This window comes from Miscanthus floridulus, chromosome 19 (assembly GCF_019320115.1).
Source record: "Miscanthus floridulus cultivar M001 chromosome 19, ASM1932011v1, whole genome shotgun sequence".
Classification (NCBI taxonomy): Eukaryota; Viridiplantae; Streptophyta; class Magnoliopsida; order Poales; family Poaceae; genus Miscanthus; species Miscanthus floridulus.
In genome coordinates, this window is record NC_089598.1 from 56,407,905 (window position 1) to 56,428,255 (window position 20,351).

The 20,351-nt window shown below is 45.8% G+C and overlaps 3 protein-coding genes across 3 annotated transcripts; all 3 read right to left on the reverse strand.

Annotated features, from left to right (window-relative positions):
- Window positions 1-750: 750 nt before the first annotated feature.
- Window positions 751-1,827, reverse strand: LOC136526066 (uncharacterized). Its single transcript, XM_066518849.1, has 2 exons — window positions 1,777-1,827; window positions 751-1,170 (listed from the first exon to the last, which is right to left on the reverse strand). The coding sequence occupies exons 1-2, from the start codon at window positions 1,825-1,827 to the stop codon at window positions 751-753; spliced, it is 471 nt and encodes a 156-aa protein (XP_066374946.1).
- Window positions 1,828-15,021: 13,194 nt separating this feature from the next.
- On the reverse strand, window positions 15,022-15,606 carry LOC136529748 (uncharacterized protein At5g01610-like). Its single transcript, XM_066522820.1, has one exon. The coding sequence runs from the start codon at window positions 15,528-15,530 to the stop codon at window positions 15,099-15,101; it is 432 nt and encodes a 143-aa protein (XP_066378917.1). The 5' UTR covers window positions 15,531-15,606; the 3' UTR covers window positions 15,022-15,098.
- A 2,329-nt stretch (window positions 15,607-17,935) lies between these two features.
- Window positions 17,936-19,440, reverse strand: LOC136527036 (uncharacterized). The gene is made up of 2 exons (XM_066519639.1): window positions 19,241-19,440; window positions 17,936-18,167 (listed from the first exon to the last, which is right to left on the reverse strand). The coding sequence occupies exons 1-2, from the start codon at window positions 19,438-19,440 to the stop codon at window positions 17,936-17,938; spliced, it is 432 nt and encodes a 143-aa protein (XP_066375736.1).
- Between the last annotated feature and the right edge of the window lie 911 nt (window positions 19,441-20,351).

The window sequence follows — 20,351 nt, forward strand, 5'->3', positions numbered from 1 at the left end:
TTGATGGTAAAAACAGGTGTCAGTGACCATTAATAGTGTCCTTGTACAGGGTAGGAGGTGTATAAGGTTTTTGGGAAGCGCCATTGTGACTGCTCGCTGGACGCCTTCTTCCCTCTACGCCGCTGGTGTTTGCAAATATCCATCGACAACCCCATTGTGAGAATATCTATTCTTTTTGTATTGTTCGTTCTTATGTTCCTAGTGTTACTAGCACTAGATAGCTTGAGTTTGCCTTGGATGGTAGTGCTAGTGATAAATCATACACCTATGGTACATGTTGTTGTTCTTTTCCTCATTGTCGGAATTAATTTCAACGTCACTAAATTGCTATTATTTCCATCAATACATCCATTGGAGCAATGCTAACAATACAACCAGCAGCCGGCTGTAAGGTTTCTTTACAGCCTTCTCTCAGCACACTCATATAATAGTTAGCTCTTCACTGTCAATACATGACCCACATATCTCTCTCACAAAATTTCTTTGTTCTTGTGCCTAAGCCGGCTGTAAGCTTACAGCCGCTTCTCTCCCCTCTCCTCTCTCTCCACCTCAGTATTTAGCCAGCTTATAACATGTTATTATACTTGCTCTCATACATTTTTGTGTTTATTATACAAAACAAAAGATAAATAAATAGATTCCAAAATATAAACGTACTTTGAAATTCAACTGAGATTACACGGCTCGATCGGCATATGTATTTCAAGGTAGTAGCTAGCCAATGCAGTTTTACTGATTGCATTGATTATATTATTGTCCAAACGCAAAGGCAGTGGCATCAAAGGTGTCCGAGAGGCCAGTGCCGGTCTTGAAGGTGACCTTGTCTGGCGAGGCCTCGAGAACATAGACCTCGACAACGCTGAGCCAGAGCATCAGTTCCTTGGTCTTCACGCCGTTGATCTTCCTCAGTTTGCTCTTCTTGGCGAATGCGGTCACCTCGGAGGCATAGGAAACAGTCTGCATGATCTTCTTGAATGTGTGCTCGGCCTTCTTCTTCCCCTGCACCAACCACATGAACCCTGTCTCGCCGTTGTACCCGAACTCCTGGATGTCCTCCGTTGGAAGCAGTCCCTTGGGGAGGCCGAGCTCCTCAAGCAGCTCAATCGACTTCTTCCTGCACGCGGCATCTCCGGTGATGACATCTGCACCGGCGCAGTGGCTCTCGATGGCCTAGGACGCCATGGTTTATAAATTGAGCTGTGAGTAGTAGCGCCAAGAAAGAGACTATAGTCTATATGTAACCGTAAGCTCTATGTAGCTATCTCTGCTCTTGAGAGTGATGAAGTGTTTGTGTGATTACCGATGGAGCAACAGCACATATAGGCAGGCAGACAACTTGTAGATACTACAGACTACAGAGAAGCAGTGCAACGAATCGTGCAGTCTTGTTTGACTTCGTTGGCAAAGGGGCGTTGAACTTGACGAGGACCATTTTGGCGTGCTTTCCATCCCGTCCGGCGTGATGAGCTACAAATTAACTTGACTGTTTCTCTACGTATCTAGCTCCAATGAATTGGTACATTAAGTAAATTAGTTTGAACTCTATGAAGCCACATGTTGGTATATCATATTTTTACACTGATTGATGTCAACCATTGTAAAATTTCTCTTATTTAAATTTCATCCAGTAGGTCCATATTAATCCTTCGACTGCCACATTTTTGTCATGTGGCCTTCTGCCCAGTTTAAATGGTGAAAGGTTCTGAAAACAGGGTCCAAACCACTACACTAAATTCCAAATCAATGTCGCCCACCAGTTCACTATAAATATGGTACCGTTTCACCAGTGAAGCTGTTTTTTTCTCCTGCTCTATGAACAGCTCCCATGTGAAGTTGCGGCTGTTTTGATGAACTGTTTGAGAAAATAGCTCCTTATAGAAGTTAAAAATGCTAAAATGTTTAGAATGCCCTTACTCCTCTTCAATCCTCGCTCTTTTTCTTACTTCTTTTCTTCTCTCTTTCTTCTTTATCTCCACACCTCTCTCATTTAGTTTCTCCCAGCGTATGCAACCTCGCTCGTCCCTCCCAGTGGCCCGTGTGCCTACTTCGGCGGCTCGTGTGCCTCTCCCCGGCGGCTCCCTGATGACCCGCGTGCCCTTTGTGGTGGCCACGCGCCTCGACGCTCCCAGACGATCGTGCCCGATGGGGGGAAATCTGACATCAACACCCAGTGGGGCCCATAGGCATGGGTTGGAGCCAGATGAAGCCACTGTTTTTGGCTCATCTCAGCCCAAAATCTCTGTGAGGGCAGGATTTGAGGGATTCTTTGGTAGACCTGTTTCATTTTACCCCGCTTGATAAAAATTGTCTGTATTTAAATTCTAGGAGCCGGTGGTGGTGCTATGCCAAATGGGGTCTGTATTTAAATTTTGCCTATTATAATAACTGTATTTAAATATCACCGGTTAACTTGGCGGCATTAGTTTTTTTTACTATTTTATTCTAGACATTTAGTTTAGTCGTCCTCTGACTCCTTCCCCTCTTCCCTTTGTAGTATAAAAAATAAAAAGTCAACTAATGAAACATCAAAGAACAATATAATGCTACTACGTCGATATAGGAACTCCGTTGTCAAAGGAAACATACAAAATTTAACACTACCATTTTCAAAAAAAGATACTAAATTGTCAAAAATACCCTTAATCCTCTCCAATCCTCGCTCTTTTTCCTTGCTTTTTTCTCCCTTTTCTTCTTTCTCTTGACACCTCCGTTGTCTAGTTTCTCCCAGCGTTTACAACCTCGCTCGTCCCCCTCCTAGTAGCTCGTGCACCCTACTTCAGAGGCTCGGTGCCTTTTGTGGTGGCTATGGCCCCCAGAGCTCCCAGATAGCCATGCCCTATTCGCGCCCCTGTGACCGTCGTGCGCCTTGGCCCAACAGGGAGCTATGCCCAAGCCTTCCTGTTGCACGGTGGGGGAAGTATGACATCAACACCTAGTGGGGCAATAGGCGTGGATTGGAGCCAGATGAAGCCACTATTTTTGGCTCATCTCAGCCCAAAATGCCGTGAGGGTAGGATTCGAGGGACTCTATGGGTGGAGTTGTTTCATTTTACTCGTTTGGTATAAAATGCCTCTAAACAGCTCTAGGAACTGGTGGTGGCGCTATGCCAAATGGGGTCTGTATTTAAATTTTGCCTATTATAATGACTGTATTTAAATATCACTGGTTAACTTGGCGGCGTAAGTATATTTTGTTATTTTTTCTAGACATTTAATTTAGTTGTCCTCTGACTCCTTCCACTATTCCCTTTGTAGTATAAAAAAATCAACTCATGAAGCTTCAAAGAACAATATATATAATGCTACTACATCGACATAGGAGCTCCGTTGTCAAAGGAAAAACACAAAAAGTAACACTTCCATTGGCCTCCAGGAAGGCCGCCTCCATGGTGGTGCTTTTAAAAAAAAATAACAGTTTGAAGGACCGGAAACGGCGACCAGAGGGGGGGTGAATGGGAGCCTCAAATTTCTTTCGAAATCTTCAACCACTGTCCCAACATCAATCCCCAAAAAAACATACACGAAAGACTTGATGACCACGACCCTAGAGAAGGGTGGATGCTCCCTCAGAACACAGCGGGTCACCACAGAGCAAACGGAACACAGATCGAAGCCCAAACGAGCAAACTCCCAAAAGAAAACAGCACTGCTTCTGCAAATATCGGACACGTCCGGTATTATATCGGACACGTCTGGTATTTTCGGACACGTCCGGTATGATCTCGGACACGTCCGGTATTTTCAGCAGCAAGCTGACCAAAAGAGAAAAATCCAAAACCCCGTCAAATGGTGTCCAAAAATCATGAAATTTTAACCATAGCTCTTTAGACACCAAGGGAAGGTCTCCACCAAATTTCAGCTCAAAACTCCAAAGTGAGAAATATCGGACACGTCCTAGATCATATCGGACACGTCCGGTATGAACGAGCAGTTTCTCGAGAAAAATCAAATCAAGCCATAACTTGATCAAATCAACTCCAAATGACTTGAAACTTTGCACAAGGGTTCACAAGCGAGTAGAAAGGCAACCTCTAAAGGATCATGGCCCGAAACAAACTCTAACTCTGTGAATCGAAGGAATTGAAGAATCCCCAAAAAATAGGTCAAGAACTTAAATTGCTCGGATCTGCGATCTCGTGAGGAATTAGTGGATTTCCTTCGGTGAAAAGCTTCTACTCATGTCATTGATCGATCCAAGGCAACAAGAACGAACCAAAACCATCCCAAAACGAAGAAATGAGAGGGGAAACAAGAGGGGACAAAAGGAGCTCGTGAAGAACACCAAAATCACATCAAGAACACAACTAAATCATGAATCCCGGAGGGCATACGGTGGTTACGGCCACCGATTCCTTCAAAACCAAGTCACAATTTGAGTTGTGGACCTCTCTCATACATGGAAGCAAACTAGAGGAAGAAACCCTAAAGGAGAAAATAAAAACTAGAGGAGGTGAGGGAGATGGGGGCTCCCTCATCCTATTTAACAGGGCTAATACACATTCCCAGTTTTGCCCCTGGATACAAATGAGTTGAACCGCTAAGCCCAAGGGCGTTGTTGTCCAACGCGGTGTAATCTTGATCCGACGGCCACCGCACCTTCTCACCGGTAGCTTCGCCTCGACGCGAACTCCCCGATGCCGCCACGTGCCGTCCGTCCCTCCTCGGAACCTCCGCCCGGGTTTTGAGGCCCAAACCCGTAAACCGTCCATCCGATGGTTTTGAGGTCCAAACCATCAAACCGTCCGCGAGTAGCGTACTCCATACGCGTCCCCCACCATCCGACGCGTGTCACCGCCGTCCTCGACCGGTCGGCCCGCCAAGTCCTCCTGAGCCTCGCTCGACTCACGCGTCCGCCGTCTTGACCCGGTCAACACCGTCACTCCATGTCTTCTTGCACTTGTCGATGTCCCAAGTGTCAGCCACCGCAGCTAGTCACCCGGCCTCTGGGTCCCTCGGTCCAAGCCTCACGTCCGTTCTTCACCGCTCCCGGTCTGTCGGCACGGCACGTCCTCCTTGACCTTCACCTCGCCGTCGACCATCGCATCCGAGCTCCACACCTGCACAACACAAGCCAAAAGACATGTCGCACACATAGCTTTCGCCATGGTAGGGTTAGTCACCACTCAACCCACTTCGTGGATCACATTGACAATCACTCATCACAAAATGAACACACAAGGGTACTTGTCAACCTTGTGTTCGCAATCTCCCCCTTGATGAGTGCATTGTCAACACCAATACACGAACAGCTTGAGCAAAAGAAAAAGAAGAAGAAGAGAAAAGAAAGAACTCACCCAAATGACCAAAAGCCAAAGAAAAGCCAAGAACCAGGTCATTTGAAAATGAGCAAAACTTGGTCCCCAAAGACATGGGCAACGGCTCGACGCAACCAAGTAAAACAAAGCTAGCCCTCAAGAAGAGGCAATGGGCTCAACACCACTAGCAAAACACCTCACATGCAACTCCCCCTGAACAAGTGCAATCTCTCTCAAATGAAAGCATATCGCTCAACTTTAGGTGACATTGTGAGTGTGGAAACTTCTCCCCCTTGTTGACTATGCACTTATCAAGCTAGAGCCTAAGAATTGCAACTCCCCCTCAAGACAAGCTAGGAATGTAGAAATGTGTGAATGCAGAAGCTTCAAGATTATAGCAAGTAGATTGAAAGAATGCTCTAGTGGATGCTGTCATGTATATATAGCAACACATACAAGTGCTAGCAAATGCTCAAGGTTACCAAATGAAACGAAATATGGCATTTAAGTAAGTTTGATCAAGTTTGAGCAATTTTAAAAGAGGGTTCACCACCAAAGGAGCACATAGCAAAAATAGACAGGAGATCGACCTTGTGCTACACATGTATGCAAAGTGAACTACCCCAAACAAAGTTCACACATCATGTCATGAGACAAACTTGTGGTTTGATCAAATTTTAGACACCAATTGAAATTTATCGGAGTTATGCAGCTTATTACTAAAGTTTGTCAGACAAGTGTGTGCGGGAGGTTATCTGTGCCATCAAAACCTGACTTAGCGACCATGTCAAGCCTATGCCAAAGGCAATCAGAAGCTTAAGACAATGATCTCGGTATCCATTACAGAGCTCAAGTTCACCAATGAGTGCAATTTGGAGCTGTCTCGATACTCTGACATAGGATAGTACAGACCCATCCCGATCTTTTCAAATCACTTAGTTTGATTTTCAAGTTTTCGCACAAATTCAAGTTTCTCAAGCAAGTGTGTAACTCAAGGTATGAGCCATAGCAACTAAGCATATATATGAAGCAAGAAAAAGATCTCGACACATTCTACACATGCTAGTGCCACAAGTAGTTGTGAACACATTTCATGTTTCAATAAGTTTTAATCAAGTTCATAGTTTGGAAAACAAGCTTAGCTCATAACATGCATCAATTGATCAAGAGGAGCCTAAGCCAAAAGCACATCATGTATATCCATAACATCCCCAACAAGAGCATAGTGTCAATCTAGCTACTATAAGAATGAAGCTCAGGATGCAATATGATACATGATGATATGATATGCAAGTATGATATAAAAACAAAAACAAAGGCTAAACTACAAAGAAAAGCAAAACTAGAATACAACAACCAAAGTTTCCCTCCTCTAAAAAGGGAAACAAACTCCAAGCTCCCCTCGCAAGCGAGCAAACTGGGCTTGGTCAAGTGGTTTGGTGAAGATATCTGCGAGCTGGTTTTGGGTATCAATGTGGTGTAGATCGATATCACCTTTCTCATAGTGGTCACGCAAGAAGTGAAAGCGAACTTCTATGTGTTTTGTCTTTGAGTGAAGGACTGGGTTTTTGGCTACACTTATGGCACTGGTGCTATCACAAAACAAAGGCACTTGCCTAAACTCTAACCCAAAGTCTCTCAGAGTAGCTATCATCCAAAGCAACTGGGAACAACAAGCAGCAGCAGCAACATACTCTGCTTCTATGGTGGATTGGGCGACGCTAGACTGCTTGCGAGAAGACCAAGACACAAGAGAAGATCCAAGAAACTGACAAGTCCCCGAAGTGGACTTCCTCTCAACACGACAACCAGCATAATCCGCATCAGAATACCCGCAAAGAGAAAGAGAGGAGGAGGCTGAAAACCAAAGACCAAACTCGGGTGTGAAACGAAGGTACCTGAGGATCCGCTTGATGGCTTGACGATGAGACGTGCGCGGAGAAGACTAAAAGCGCGCGCACAAGGAGACTGCGAACTGGATGTCCGGTCTCGTCGCCATTAGGTACAGCAAGGACCCAATCATGCTTCGGTATTCCTTCTGGTCCATGCCTTCTCCCTCCTTGTCCTCATCCAGGGCCGTCATGGTTGACATAGGCGTTGAAAGAGGCTTGGCCTCACCCATATCAAATTTCTTGAGCACATCCTTGGTGTACTTGCCTTGGTGCACGAACGTCCCCTCATGAGTTTGCTTGATTTGCAGCCCGAGGAAGAAAGTCAATTCACCCATCATGCTCATCTCAAATTCCCTACTCATAGTATCTGAAAACTTGGCAACAAGAGCATGAGAAGAGCCACCAAAGATTATATCATCCACGTATATCTAAACCAAAAGGATGTCTGTGCCTTGCTTGAGGAGGAACAAAGTCTTATCTACGGAACCCATCCTAAAACCCTTATCAAGCAAGAAAGCTTTCAAACGCTCATACTAGGCTCTCGGGGCTTGTTTCAAACCATACAAGGCTTTGTGGAGTTTAAAAACATGGTTGGGGTACTTTGGATTTTCAAAGCCAGGGGGTTGCCTCACATAAACCTCTTCCTCTATGTACCCATTCAAGAAGGCACTCTTTACATCCATCTGATACAGCTTGAACCCTTTCAAAGCTGCAAATGCTAAAAGAATCCTAATGGCTTCTAGACGGGCAACAGGAGCAAAGGTTTCTTCATAGTCTATTCCCTCTTTTTGGCAAAAACCCTGAGCCACTAATCTCGCCTTGTTTCTCACCACCACCCCATCCTCACTCTGCTTGTTCTTGTAAACCCACTTTGTACCTAAGGGGTGGTACTCTGGTGGAGGTGGAACTAAAACCCACACTTGGTTCCGCTCAAAGTTCTCTAACTCCTCGTGCATAGCATTAACCCAATCGGCATTAGATAGTGCGTGTCCAATATCTCAAGGCTCAAAAGAAGCTACGAAAGCAGAATGAGCGAAATGAGAAATATGATAAGACTTGGAACGTGTTACCCTTTCGTCGATGTCGCCGATCATGGTCTGAGGAGGATGGCGTCGCTGGATATGTCGAGGTGCACCCAAAGACGAAGTTGCCTCCCCCTCATCCACAGCTGGGGCCTCCTCAGTCGATTGAGGAAGCGGCTCGCATGGACCCCATGAAGTAGAGGTGGAGGGCTCGGGGCCATGAGCCGAAGTGGTCGAAGCTGGCTCGATCGGGGCAGCCGGTTGAGATGGCTTGGGATCATCCCAATCGACGTCATTGTCATCCTCAACGAAAATGCTGTCACCCATCTCTTCATCACCTACACGTTCAAAGACCGAAATAGAAGAGGGCATGGTTTCGTCGAAGATGACTTCACAAGTCTCCACGACACGGTTAGTCTCAAGATTAAGCACACGGTACGCATGTGAATGAGAAGCGTAACCGAGAAATATACCGTCCGAAGATCTAGATTCAAACTTGTCAAGATTACCTTGCTTAAGAATGAAGCACCTGCAACCGAAGACTCGAAAATGACTCACCTTGGGTGGACGCCCAAACCGCAACTCGTAGGATGTCTTCTTCAAGAAAGCACGAAGAAAAATGCGGTTTGAAACATGGCAGGCGGTGTTGATGGCTTCAGCCCAGTAACGCCTAGGAGTCCTATGCTCATCGAGCATCGTCCTGGCCATTTCAACCAAAGTCCAATTTTTGCGCTCAACAACACCATTCTGCTGAGGGACATAGGGTGAAGAAAACTGATGTTCAAGACCCAAGGAAGCACAAAAGGTGTCAAACTGAGAGTTTTTGAACTCAGTGCCATTGTCACTGCGGATAGCTCGTATGGCATTCTTTGGTAACTCAGTTTGCAACCTCAAGATCAAGTCACGAGCATGAGAAAATGCTTCGTCCTTGCCCTCCATGAAAAACACCCAAGAATAACGAGAAAAATCATCCATGATCACAAGAACGTACCACTTTCCTCCCTCTGACCGAACCCGAGCCGGACCAACAGTGTCCATATGGAGTAGCTCACCGGGTCTCATGGTCATGACCTGAGTCACTGGAGGATGGGAAGCAGCCACCATCTTTCCGTGGCGATAGGGATGGCATACCAGATCCTTCTCAAACTTAAGTTTGGGCAATCCTCGGATCATGTCAAGAGAACTCAACCTCACTAGGAGATCGAAGCTCAAGTGACCAAGTCTCCTATGCCACTTCCACAAATCAGAAGAAGATCCGACAACCAAACAGCGAGAAGAACCGAAACACTGAGAGAAATTAGCTCTGAAAACTCGACCGAAAGGAACGATCTAACAAACTAGATGTCCCTGAGAATCGAGCACACGAGAAAGTCTAGTCTTAAAGCGCAGCTCAAACCCATCTTGAAGGAGTTGTGAAACAGAGAGCAAATTGAAATGCAGGCTTGAAACCAAAGCAATGTCCTTCAAGATAAAAGACTCATTGACCCGAATGGTCCCACGAGACAGCACCTTACCTTTGCTATTGTCCCCAAATGTGATGTACTCCTTGTATTGCATGGGGTCGAGGCTGGAGAACCATTTGGAACTTCCGGTCATGTGGCGCGAACAGCCGGAATCAACAAGCCACGTGTTCTCCAGGCCTTCGCTCTGCATCAATAGAAAGACAGGGGGTGAGCAAATGGCACAACACTAGGGTTAGTGAAATGAGGAGAATACCAGTGTTGAGTCATTTGCCCTGGAAAAGTGTTAGGAAAAACACCATACATGCCATGTCCCATTGGAGAGAAGCGATCACCACGTGGGGGAAAACGTGGTCCGCTAGGAGTGTGGGACTGAAAGCCACCGTCGCGAGGTCCAGAGTCATATAGATCATGACTTGGGCCACGCCGGGCACGACCACCACGTGGTCTCACCACCTGAGGCCTAGCACCTTGAGGCATTGCACCTCTAGGCCTAACACTGTGCCTCTGAACAGGCGGTACATGTACGCCATGGGGAGGACGGTACATGTTCCGGTTGTTCAACTCGTACTCGCGCCGCTCATCTCTCTTCCTCCTAAAGCAAAACTCAGCCAAATGACCATCTCTATGGCAATAGTCATAGTGGTACCTCACCTCTCTCTTGGATGGTGGTTGACTCACTCTCTTGTGGATGTGGTTCACTCTCTGAGGCTTTTTGGCTTTAGGAAGGGGTGCACTAGAGATGTTGGGTAGAGTATCGAGTGAGTTCCGAAAGTGGTTCGGTTTGGGAACCCAAACTTGCTTGGATGGTGGAGCTTTTGGTGGTTCTTCAAACACACCATCTTTGATCATAGGCTTGGTAGACTCTGGTGGAGGGATCTTGATCAATTTGGGAGTGTTGGTGGGTTTCTCACTTGGGTTCAAACCACTATGTTCACCAACCTTGCCATAGACATGCTCACCCTTCCCACCTATAGCAAATCCTACTCTCGATGAGTCAGTTCCCCGCCTAAACTGGCTCACCATCATGCCCAACTGAGGCTCACTACATGACACCCAGCTCAAGATGGACCGAAGTTGTGTGTTTTCTTCCTTGGTTCCCATCTTGTCATGCCTGCAGGACTCAAGCTCCAACACCAAAGCTTCACATCGAACACATGTAGTGGTGGTGCTATCTGAGTTGGCCTTCTCAAGCTCAGCAAGTTTAGCAACCTTCTCTGCCAACTCAGATTGCAAGCCTGAGCAAGACTTGCATGCACTGAGCAACCCAGAATGAGACTTCAGCTCATCACATTCATCAAGCAAAATAGCATACTTGGATTGCAAGTCAGAGAGGTTAGACATGTGTATAGCACACTCATCGCACTCCTCCTCCTCTGACACCACTACACCACTCTTGGCAAGCTCCAACTCCTTCAAAGCAACCTCTAGCTGGTCCTTAAACTCTTTTCTCTCACGGGCAGCACGCTTAAGAAACTTATCTTGACTCATCAATGTATCATTCATAGTATCAAGCTCAAGCATAAGTGAGTCAAGTGTGGGCGGTACCTCATTTTCGTCGTCGATGTCCTTTTTGAGCTTTGCTCCACCGTCAACCGCCATAGTGCAAAACCCACCACGGTTTGCACCGGCAACAAAGCAGAGACCGTTGAGCTTGTCCTCGCACTTCTTCTCGGACTCATCGTCGGTCGAGGGAGAAGAAGAGTGATCATCGTCGGAGTCGTCGTCGAGGTCGCTGAGGGAGGCGAGGAAGGCGCGTTCTTGAGCTTTGGCCTTCCTACAGTACGCCTTCTTGATCGCCTCCTTGTCGAAGCCGCCCTTGGCCTTGTGCTTGCTAGAGGTGTAGTCGCACTTATCCTTGCGCTTGCTGGAGTCGTACTTGTTGGTGAAGGGCTTCTTCTTGGGGCAGTGCGCGACAAAGTGGTCCGGATCTCCACATCCATAGCATCCCTCCTTCGGGCCACCACTACGTCGGCGGTTCAAACGGTTGTTGTGAAACCGAGAGAACCGACTGATGACGAGTGCCAACTCATCATCCCCAAGAGACTCCAGCTGCTCCTCTGTGACTGACATCAAGCACGACAAAGAGAAAGAAGCTTGTGAAGGGTTAGTCAATGAACTTGAACCACTACCTGAGACCAAAGCCATGGTTGGTGCAGAAGGATTCTTGAGCTTGGCTTGGGTTTGGTAGTCGATCTCTGTGGACTTGAGCTTGCTGAAAAGCTCGTCGACGGTGAGGGTGTCGTAGTTGGCCGACTCGATGATCGCCGACACCTTCACATCCCATACCTTTCGATCAAGGGCATAGAGAAGCTTGAGCGCCCTCTCATGATCACTATAAGGTAAGTTGGCCTTGTTCGCTTTCATTTTGTTGACGATAGTCTGAAAGCGGGAAAACATGGCATCGATGGACTCGCCATCAAGCTGAGAGAAGTTCTCGTACTCGCGCTTGTACGTCTCGTAGAGTCTGGTCTTGACCTGTGCGGTCCCCTCGTGATAGCTCTGAAGCCTCACCCAGATCTCTCGAGCTGTAGTACAATCGGAGACACGCTCGAACTCAGAAAGCGAAAGACTCGAGAAAAGCACACTGCGAGCTTTGCTATTTGCGTTGTGCCGATCCTTGTGATCCTGGGTGGTACGGGCCGCAACAGGGAGCACAACGTAAGTAGCATCCTCACAAATTTCCCAGACGAGCCAATCAATCCCCTGGAGATGCGCAGACATGCGGATCTTCCAATAAGGATAGTTGGACCCATCAAAGTGCGGTGGTTTGCCGGAACCACGCTCCATGTCGCCTTCGTGGATCATGGACCGATTAAGGTGGAATGATCCTTAACCGGCTCTGATACCAATTGAAGGACCAGAAACAGCGACCAGAGGGGGGGGTAAATGGGAGCCTCAAATTTCTTTCAAAATCTTCAACCACTGTCCCAACATCAATCCCCAAAAAAAACATACACGAAAGACTTGATGACCACGACCCTAGAGAAGGGAGGATGCTCCCTCAGAACACAGCGGGTCACCACAGACCAAACGGAACACAGATCGAAGCCCAAACGAGCAAACTCCCAAAAGAAAACAGCACTGCTTCTGCAAATATCGGACACATCCGGTATTATATCGGACACGTCCGATATTTTCGGACACGTCCGGTATGATCTCGGACACGTCCGGTATTTTCAGCAGCAAGCTGACCAAAAGAGAAAAATCCAAAACCCCGTCAAATGGTGTCCAAAAATCATGAAATTTTAACCATAGCTCTTTAGACACCAAGGGAAGGTCTCCACCAAATTTCAGCTCAAAACTCCAAAGTGAGAAATATCGGACACGTCCTAGATCATATCGGACACATCCGGTATGAACGAGCAGTTTCTCGAGAAAAATTAAATCAAGCCATAACTTGATCAAATCAACTCCAAATGACTTGAAACTTTGCACAAGGGTTCACAAGCGAGTAGAAAGGCAACCTCTAAAGGATCATGGCCCGAAACAAACTCTAACTCCGTGAATCGAAGGAATTGAAGAATCCCCCAAAAAATAGGTCAAGAACTTAAATTGCTCGGATCTGCGATCTCGTGAGGAATTAGTGGATTTCCTTCGGTGGAAAGCTTCTACTCATGTCATTGATTGATCCAAGGCAACAAGAACGAACCAAAACCATCCCAAAACGAAGAAATGAGAGGGGAAACAAGAGGGGACAAAAGGAGCTCGTGAAGAACACCAAAATCACATCAAGAACACAACTAAATCATGAATCCCGGAGGGCATACGGTGGTTACGGCCACCGATTCCTTCAAAACCAAGTCACAATTTGAGTTGTGGACCTCTCTCATACATGGAAGCAAACTAGAGGAAGAAACCCTAAAGGAGAAAATGAAAACTAGAGGAGGTGAGGGAGATGGGGGCTCCCTCATCCTATTTAACAGGGCTATTACATATTCCCAGTTTTGCCCCTGGATACAAATGAGTTGAACCGCTAAGCCCAAGGGCGTTGTTGTCCAACCCGGTGTAATCTTGATCCGACGGCCACCGCGCCTTCTCACCGGTAGCTTCGCCTCGACGCGAACTCCCCGATGCCGCCACGTGCCGTCCGTCCCTCCTCGGAACCTCTGCCCGGGTTTTGAGGCCCAAACCCGTAAACCGTCCATCCGATGGTTTTGAGGTCCAAACCATCAAACCGTCCGCGAGTAGCGTACTCCATACGCGTCCCCCGCCATCCGACGCGTGTCACCGCCGTCCTCGACCGGCCGGCCCGCCAAGTCCTCCTGAGCCTCGCTCGACTCACGCGTCCACCGTCTTGACCCGGTCAACACCGTCACTCCATGTCTTCTTGCACTTGTCGATGTCCCAAGTGTCAGCCACCGCAGCTAGTCACCCGGCCTCTGGGTCCCTCGGTCCAAGCCTCACGTCCGTCCTTCACCGCTCCCGGTCTGTCGGCACGGCACGTCCTCCTTGACCTTCACCTCGCCGTCGACCACCGCATCCGAGCTCCACACCTGCACAACACAAGCCAAAAGACATGTCGCACACATAACTTTCGCCATGGTAGGGTTAGTCACCACTCAACCCACTTCGTAGATCACATTGACAATCACTCATCACAAAACGAACACACAAGGGTACTTGTCAACAAGTGTTCGCACAGTTCCATTCTCAACGCGGAAAATACTAAAATTAATACTTACTAGTATTTAATAATACTAGCAAATATGTTTTTTATGGCAATATTAGCAAGTATGTTGGTATGTAGCAACAAAATATTGGGCTTTTTATAGGTTACCTTAGTTAGCTACCTTTATTGGGCTTGGCCTAACATGGTTTCAATTAAATCAAACAAATTTTAAGAACCACAATAAATGTTAATTAGGTGCAATAAAGAAATAATCTCATTCGGCACATTATCTAGAGATTGACTCGTCTTAAATGTGTGGCTACTGTGTGTGCACCTGTTATAAGAGGTTTAGAAAGGCGCAAAGCGAGCAACAAGTGTTAGAGGATGACAAGACCTACCTCCACAGGGCCTCAAGCCTCAGCCTCATGCTGTGAGTCAAAGGGTGGAGTGAGGTCAAAGAACCGAGTAGGACCTAAGATAGGAGTGAAAGTGATGGATGATGGACCCAAGAAATTTTGTGCTCTAATATTATTTTCAGAGCAAGAGAGGGGTTATTATGGTCCGTCTTTCGTATCCAACATGGAGATTCTATATACGATGGGAATATGAGCTAGCCTAACAGAATTCACTGAATGGTGTAAGAAATCAAATTCGATATTCTCTTGTTATTTATGTGGACTGATTCGTTTCGAAGAAGGCTGAAGCCGGAACTATTTTCCATTATTTAAAAAAATAGAAATACTTCACGGTACAGCCTCACACAGCCGATACATCATACATGTTAGGTTACAAAACAAGAGATAAATGCACACGACCATGCAGCACCAGCAACGTACAACTTTTAACTTGAACTTAGATTACTCTCCAAGAGCAAAGGCAGGGGCATCGAAGGTGTCAGACAGGCCGGTGCCGGTCTTGAAGGTGACCTTGTCCGGCGAGGTCTCGGGAACATAGACCTCGACGACGCTGAGCCAGAGCATCAGCTCCTTGGTCTTCACACCGGTGATCTTCCTTAGCTTGCCCTTCTCAGCGAACGCTGTCACCTCGGAGGCATAGGACACCGTCTGCTTGATCTTCTTGAACGTGTGCTCGACCTTCTTCTTCCCCTGAACCAGCCACATGAACCCTGTCTCGCGGTTGTACCCGAACTCCTGGATGTCCTCCATTGGAAGCAGGCCCTTGGGGAGGCCGAGCTCCTCCAGCAGCTCAACAGACTTCTTCCTGCATGCAGCGTCTCCGATGATGACCTCAGCACCGGCACGGTGGCTCTTGATATCCTGGGACGCCATGATTTACAAATTGAGCTGTGAGTAGCGCCAAGAAAAAGACTATAGTCTATATATGTAGCCGTAAACTGTATGTAGATAGCTGCTCTTGAGAGCGATGAAGTGTTTGTGTGATTAGGGATGGAGCAACAGCACATATATATAGGTAGGCAGGCAGCTTGTACAGACTACAGACTACAGAGAAGCAGTGCAACGAATCGTGCAGTCTTGTTTGACTTCGTTGGCAAAGGGGCGTTGAGCTTGACAACGACCATTTTGGCGTGCTTTCCATCCCGTCCGGCGTGCTGAGCTACAAATTAACTTGACCGTTTCTCTATGTATCTAGCTCCAATGAATTGGTACATTATGTAAATTAGTTTAAACTCTATTCGAGTAGCCACCGGTTTAACTGGTGAAAGATACTGAAAACAGAGTCCAAACCACTACAGTAAATTCCAAATCAGTGTTGCCCACCGGTTCACTATAAATGTGGTACTATTTGACACGGCTTCACTTCACCAAGGAAGCTGTTTTTTTTCTCCCGCTCCACGAGCAACTCCCACAGTGGAGCTGGGGCTATTTTAGTGGACTGTTTTAGAAAATAGGTTCTTATTGTAGTTAAATATACTAAAATGTCTAGAATACCCTTACTTCTCTTCAATTCTTGATCTTTTCCTTACTTTTTTCTCGTTTTTCTTCTTTCTCTCCATACCTCCCTCGTCTAGTTTCTCCCAGTGTCTACAACCTCGCTCGTCCCCCTCCTAGTGGCTTGTGCGCCCTACTTCAGCGGCTCTTGTGCCCTCCCCGACGACCCGCGTGCCCTTTGCGGCAGCTGCGCCTCCCGGCGCTCCTAGACGGCCGTGCCCCATTCGCGCGCCGGTGGCCGCCGTGCGCCTTGGCCCAACAGGGAGCTATGCCCATACCCTTCCTCATGCTCGGTGGGGGAAGTACAACATCAATGCCCAGTGAGGCCCATAGGTGTGGGTTAGAGACAGATGAAGCCACTATTTTTTGCTCATCTGAGCCCAAAATGTTGTGATGGCAGGATTCAAGGGACCCAATGGGTGGAGCTGTTTCATATTTCCTCGTTTGGTATAAAATGGCTCTAAACAGCTCCAGGAACCGGTGGTAGCGCTATGCCAAATGAGGTATGTATTTAAATTTTGCCTATTATAATGACTGTATTTAAATATCACCGGTTAACCTGGCGGCATAAAGATATTTTATTATTTTTTAGACATTTAATTTAGTCGTCCTCTAGCTCCATCCCCTCTTCCCTTTGTAGTACAAAAAATAAAAAATCAACTCATGAAACATCAAAGAACAATATAATGCTACTGCATCGACATAGGAGCACCTTTGTCAAAAGGAAAAACACAAAAGCTAACACTTCCATTCTCAATGCGGAAAATACTAAAATTAATACTTACTAGTATTTAATAATACTAGCAAATATGTGTTGTCAAAAAAAAATACTAGCAAATATTTTTTTTACGGGAATACTAGCTAGTATGTTGGTACGTAGCAACAAAGTATTGGGCTTTTTATAGGTTACCTTAGTTAGCTACCTTTATTGGGCTTGGCCTAACATGGTTTCAATTAAATCAAACAAATTTTAAGAACCACAATAAATGTTAGGTGCAATAAAGAAACAATCTCATTCGGCACATTGTAGAGATTAACTCGTCCTAAATGTGTGGCTATTGTGTGTGCACCTGTTATAAGAGGTTTGCAAAGGTGCAAAGCGAACAACATGGGGTTGGGGTTTGCTGACCAAGACACCATGTGAATGGTGTGGCGTAGGGGTTTTACAACTTCAAACTAACTGACATCATGTTGGACAAGGATATATGTCTACCTCCACTAGGTCCTATGCCTTAGACTCCTACCATGGGTCTACATTTGCCATCCATAACTTACAGTGTTAGAGGATGACAAGATCTACCTCCGCAGGGCCTCGAGCCTCAGCCTCATGCTGTGAGTCAAAGGGTGGAATGAGGTTCAAGAACCGAGTAGGACCTAAGATAGGAGTGAAAGTGATGGATGATGGACCCAAGGAATTTTGTACTCTAATCTTATATAGAGATTCGTTGACATGTTTCCAAAGCAAGAGAGGGGCTATTATGGTCCATCGGTCCTATCCAACATGGAGATTCTATATATGATGGGAATACGAGCTAGCCTAACACAACTCACTGAATTGTATAAGAAAGCAAATCCGATGTTCTCTCGTTTTATGTGGACTGATGCTTTTTCTGAAGAAGGCTGAAGCCGGAACTATTTTCCATTATTTAAAAAAAAAATCGAAATACTCTATGGTAATGGTACAGACTCACACACACGATATATCATACATTAGTTACAAAACAAGAGATAAATACACACGGCCATGCAGCACTAGCAACGTACAACTTTTAACTTGAACTAGATTACTCTCCGAGCGCAAAGGCAGCACCATCGAAGGTGTCAGAGAGGCCGGTGCTGGTCTTGAAGGTGACCTTCTCCGGCAAGGCCTCCGGAATATAAACCTCGACGACGCTGAGCCAGGGCATCAGCTCTTTGGTCTTCACGCCGGTGATCTTTCTCAGCTTGCCCTTCTCAGCGATCGCCGTGACCTCAGAGGCATAGGACACCGTTTGTTTGATCTTCTTGAACGTGTCACTAAGTCAAATGTAGAAGTTTTGTAGGGGCGATTTGCTCAGCCGCCCCTACCAAACGCTTTGACAAATCATATATTTATAGGAGCGGTTCTCAGATCATCCCTATAAATTGATTTATAGAGATGACCGGGGGCGGCTGTATATTGAGCCGCCCCTATGAAAAAAAGGGCAAAAAAATAGTAATTTTTTTTAATCCAAGAAGGTACCCACCGGCAGCCACACCCACTCTATGGTTGCAGCATTTTTTTACGATTTTTGCATACTTTGCATCTGCTGGGATTCGAACCCACAATCTCTCACTCGCGCGCAAACTCCTCTGCCACTGTACCTCACGATGACTTATGTCTACAATCCATTTTAGTTTCCCACATATTATATAAAACTGAGCATAAATTGATTGTTTGAGGCCCTAAACTAATTCAAATGAAAAAGTTGTCAACTACAAAGTTTTATAACTTTTCGAGATCTACAATTTTTATTTTTGTAGTTTCTCCATCCGAGGTCACTTATAAAATTTGAATTTCAAATTTGAGAAATTCGAACGTAGTTTTTCATGACAAGATGATTTCAAATGAGAAAGTTATCAACTACAAAGTTTCATAACTTTTCAAGATCTACGACTTTCATTTTTACTGTTTGTCCATCCGAGGTCGTTTAAAAAATTAAAATTTCAAATTTTTAGAAATTCAAACGTAGTTTTTCTTCACAAGATGATTTTAAATCAAAAAGTTGTCAACTACAAAATTTCATAACTTTTCGAGATCTACAACTTTCATTTTAGTTGTTTCTCCATCCGAGGTCGTTTACAAAATTTCAATTTTAGTGCTTAATTTTTAATACTCGGTGTCTATTTGTAGGGGCTGTTCAATATTGAGCCGCCCCTATAAATCTAATTTGTAGGGGCGGCTAGGTATAGAGCCGTCCCTATAAATCGGGTCATTTGTAGGGGCGGCTGATAACACCGGCCGTCCCTACAAATCTATTTGTAAGGGTGGCTCATTTGGCAACCATATAGAGCCGCCCCTACGAAGAAAAAGAGGTGTTGCCATAAATCATTTTTCTAGTAGTACGTGCACGACCTTCTTCTTCCTCTGCACTAGCCACATGAACCCTGTCTTTCGGTTGTACCCGAACTCTTGGATGTCCTCCCTTGGAAGCAGGCCCTTGGGGAGGCTGAGCTCCTCCAGCAACTCAACAGACTTCTTCCTGCATGCCGCGTCTCCTGCGTTGACCTCTGCACCGGCACGGTGGCTCTCGATATCCTGGGACGCCATGATTTACAAATGGAGCTGTCAGCTGTGTGTAGCGCCTAGAAGAGACTATACGTAGTCGCATACTGTATGTAGCTGGCTGCTCTTGAGAGTGATGAAGTGTTTTATGTGATTGGAGATGGAGCAACAACAGCACATATATAGGCAGACAGGCAAGCTTGTACAAACTACAGAGAAGCAGTCCAAGACGACGTACGTGCAGTCTTGTTTGACTTGGTTGCAAAGGGCGTTGAACTTGACGAGGACCATTTTGGTGTGCTTTTCCATCAGGTCTGGCAAACTTGACCGTTTCTCTACGCACCTAAAAAAATCTAGCTCCAATGAATTGGTACTTGTAAATTAGTTTAAACTCTATGCGAGTAGGCATGTTGGTTCCTCATATTTTTACACCGTTCCATGTCTCCCAATAACTGGTTATTAATATTTTTAACCATGGTAAAATTTCTCTTATTTAAATTGAACCAAGTAGGTCCATATTAATCTTTGGGCTGCCGCATTTTTGTCATCATGTCGCCTTCTGCGGGTTTAACTGGTGAAAGGTACAGGGGTCCAAATCACTAAAAATTCCTAATCAGTGTCGCCCACCTGTTCATCATAATGTTTTTAAATTTCGCTGATTATAAAGGTTGTATTTAAATATCTCCAGTGAACTTGGCGTCATACGTAAATTTTGCTATTTTTTCTAGACATGTATTTTAGCCATCCTGTACTCCTCCCCCTCTTCCCTTGTCTTATTGCAAAGCACGAATTTGTTTGCTAACATAAGTAAATTTTTTAAACTTCTCCATGCATCATTTGAGTACTCGTTCTAGGATCCAGCATTACAAAATTATTGCATGGTGCTACTGAGGCTTGGGTACCTTCAAGCAATTTCATGTAATATGTACAAGATGTTGGACCAAATAAAACTAATT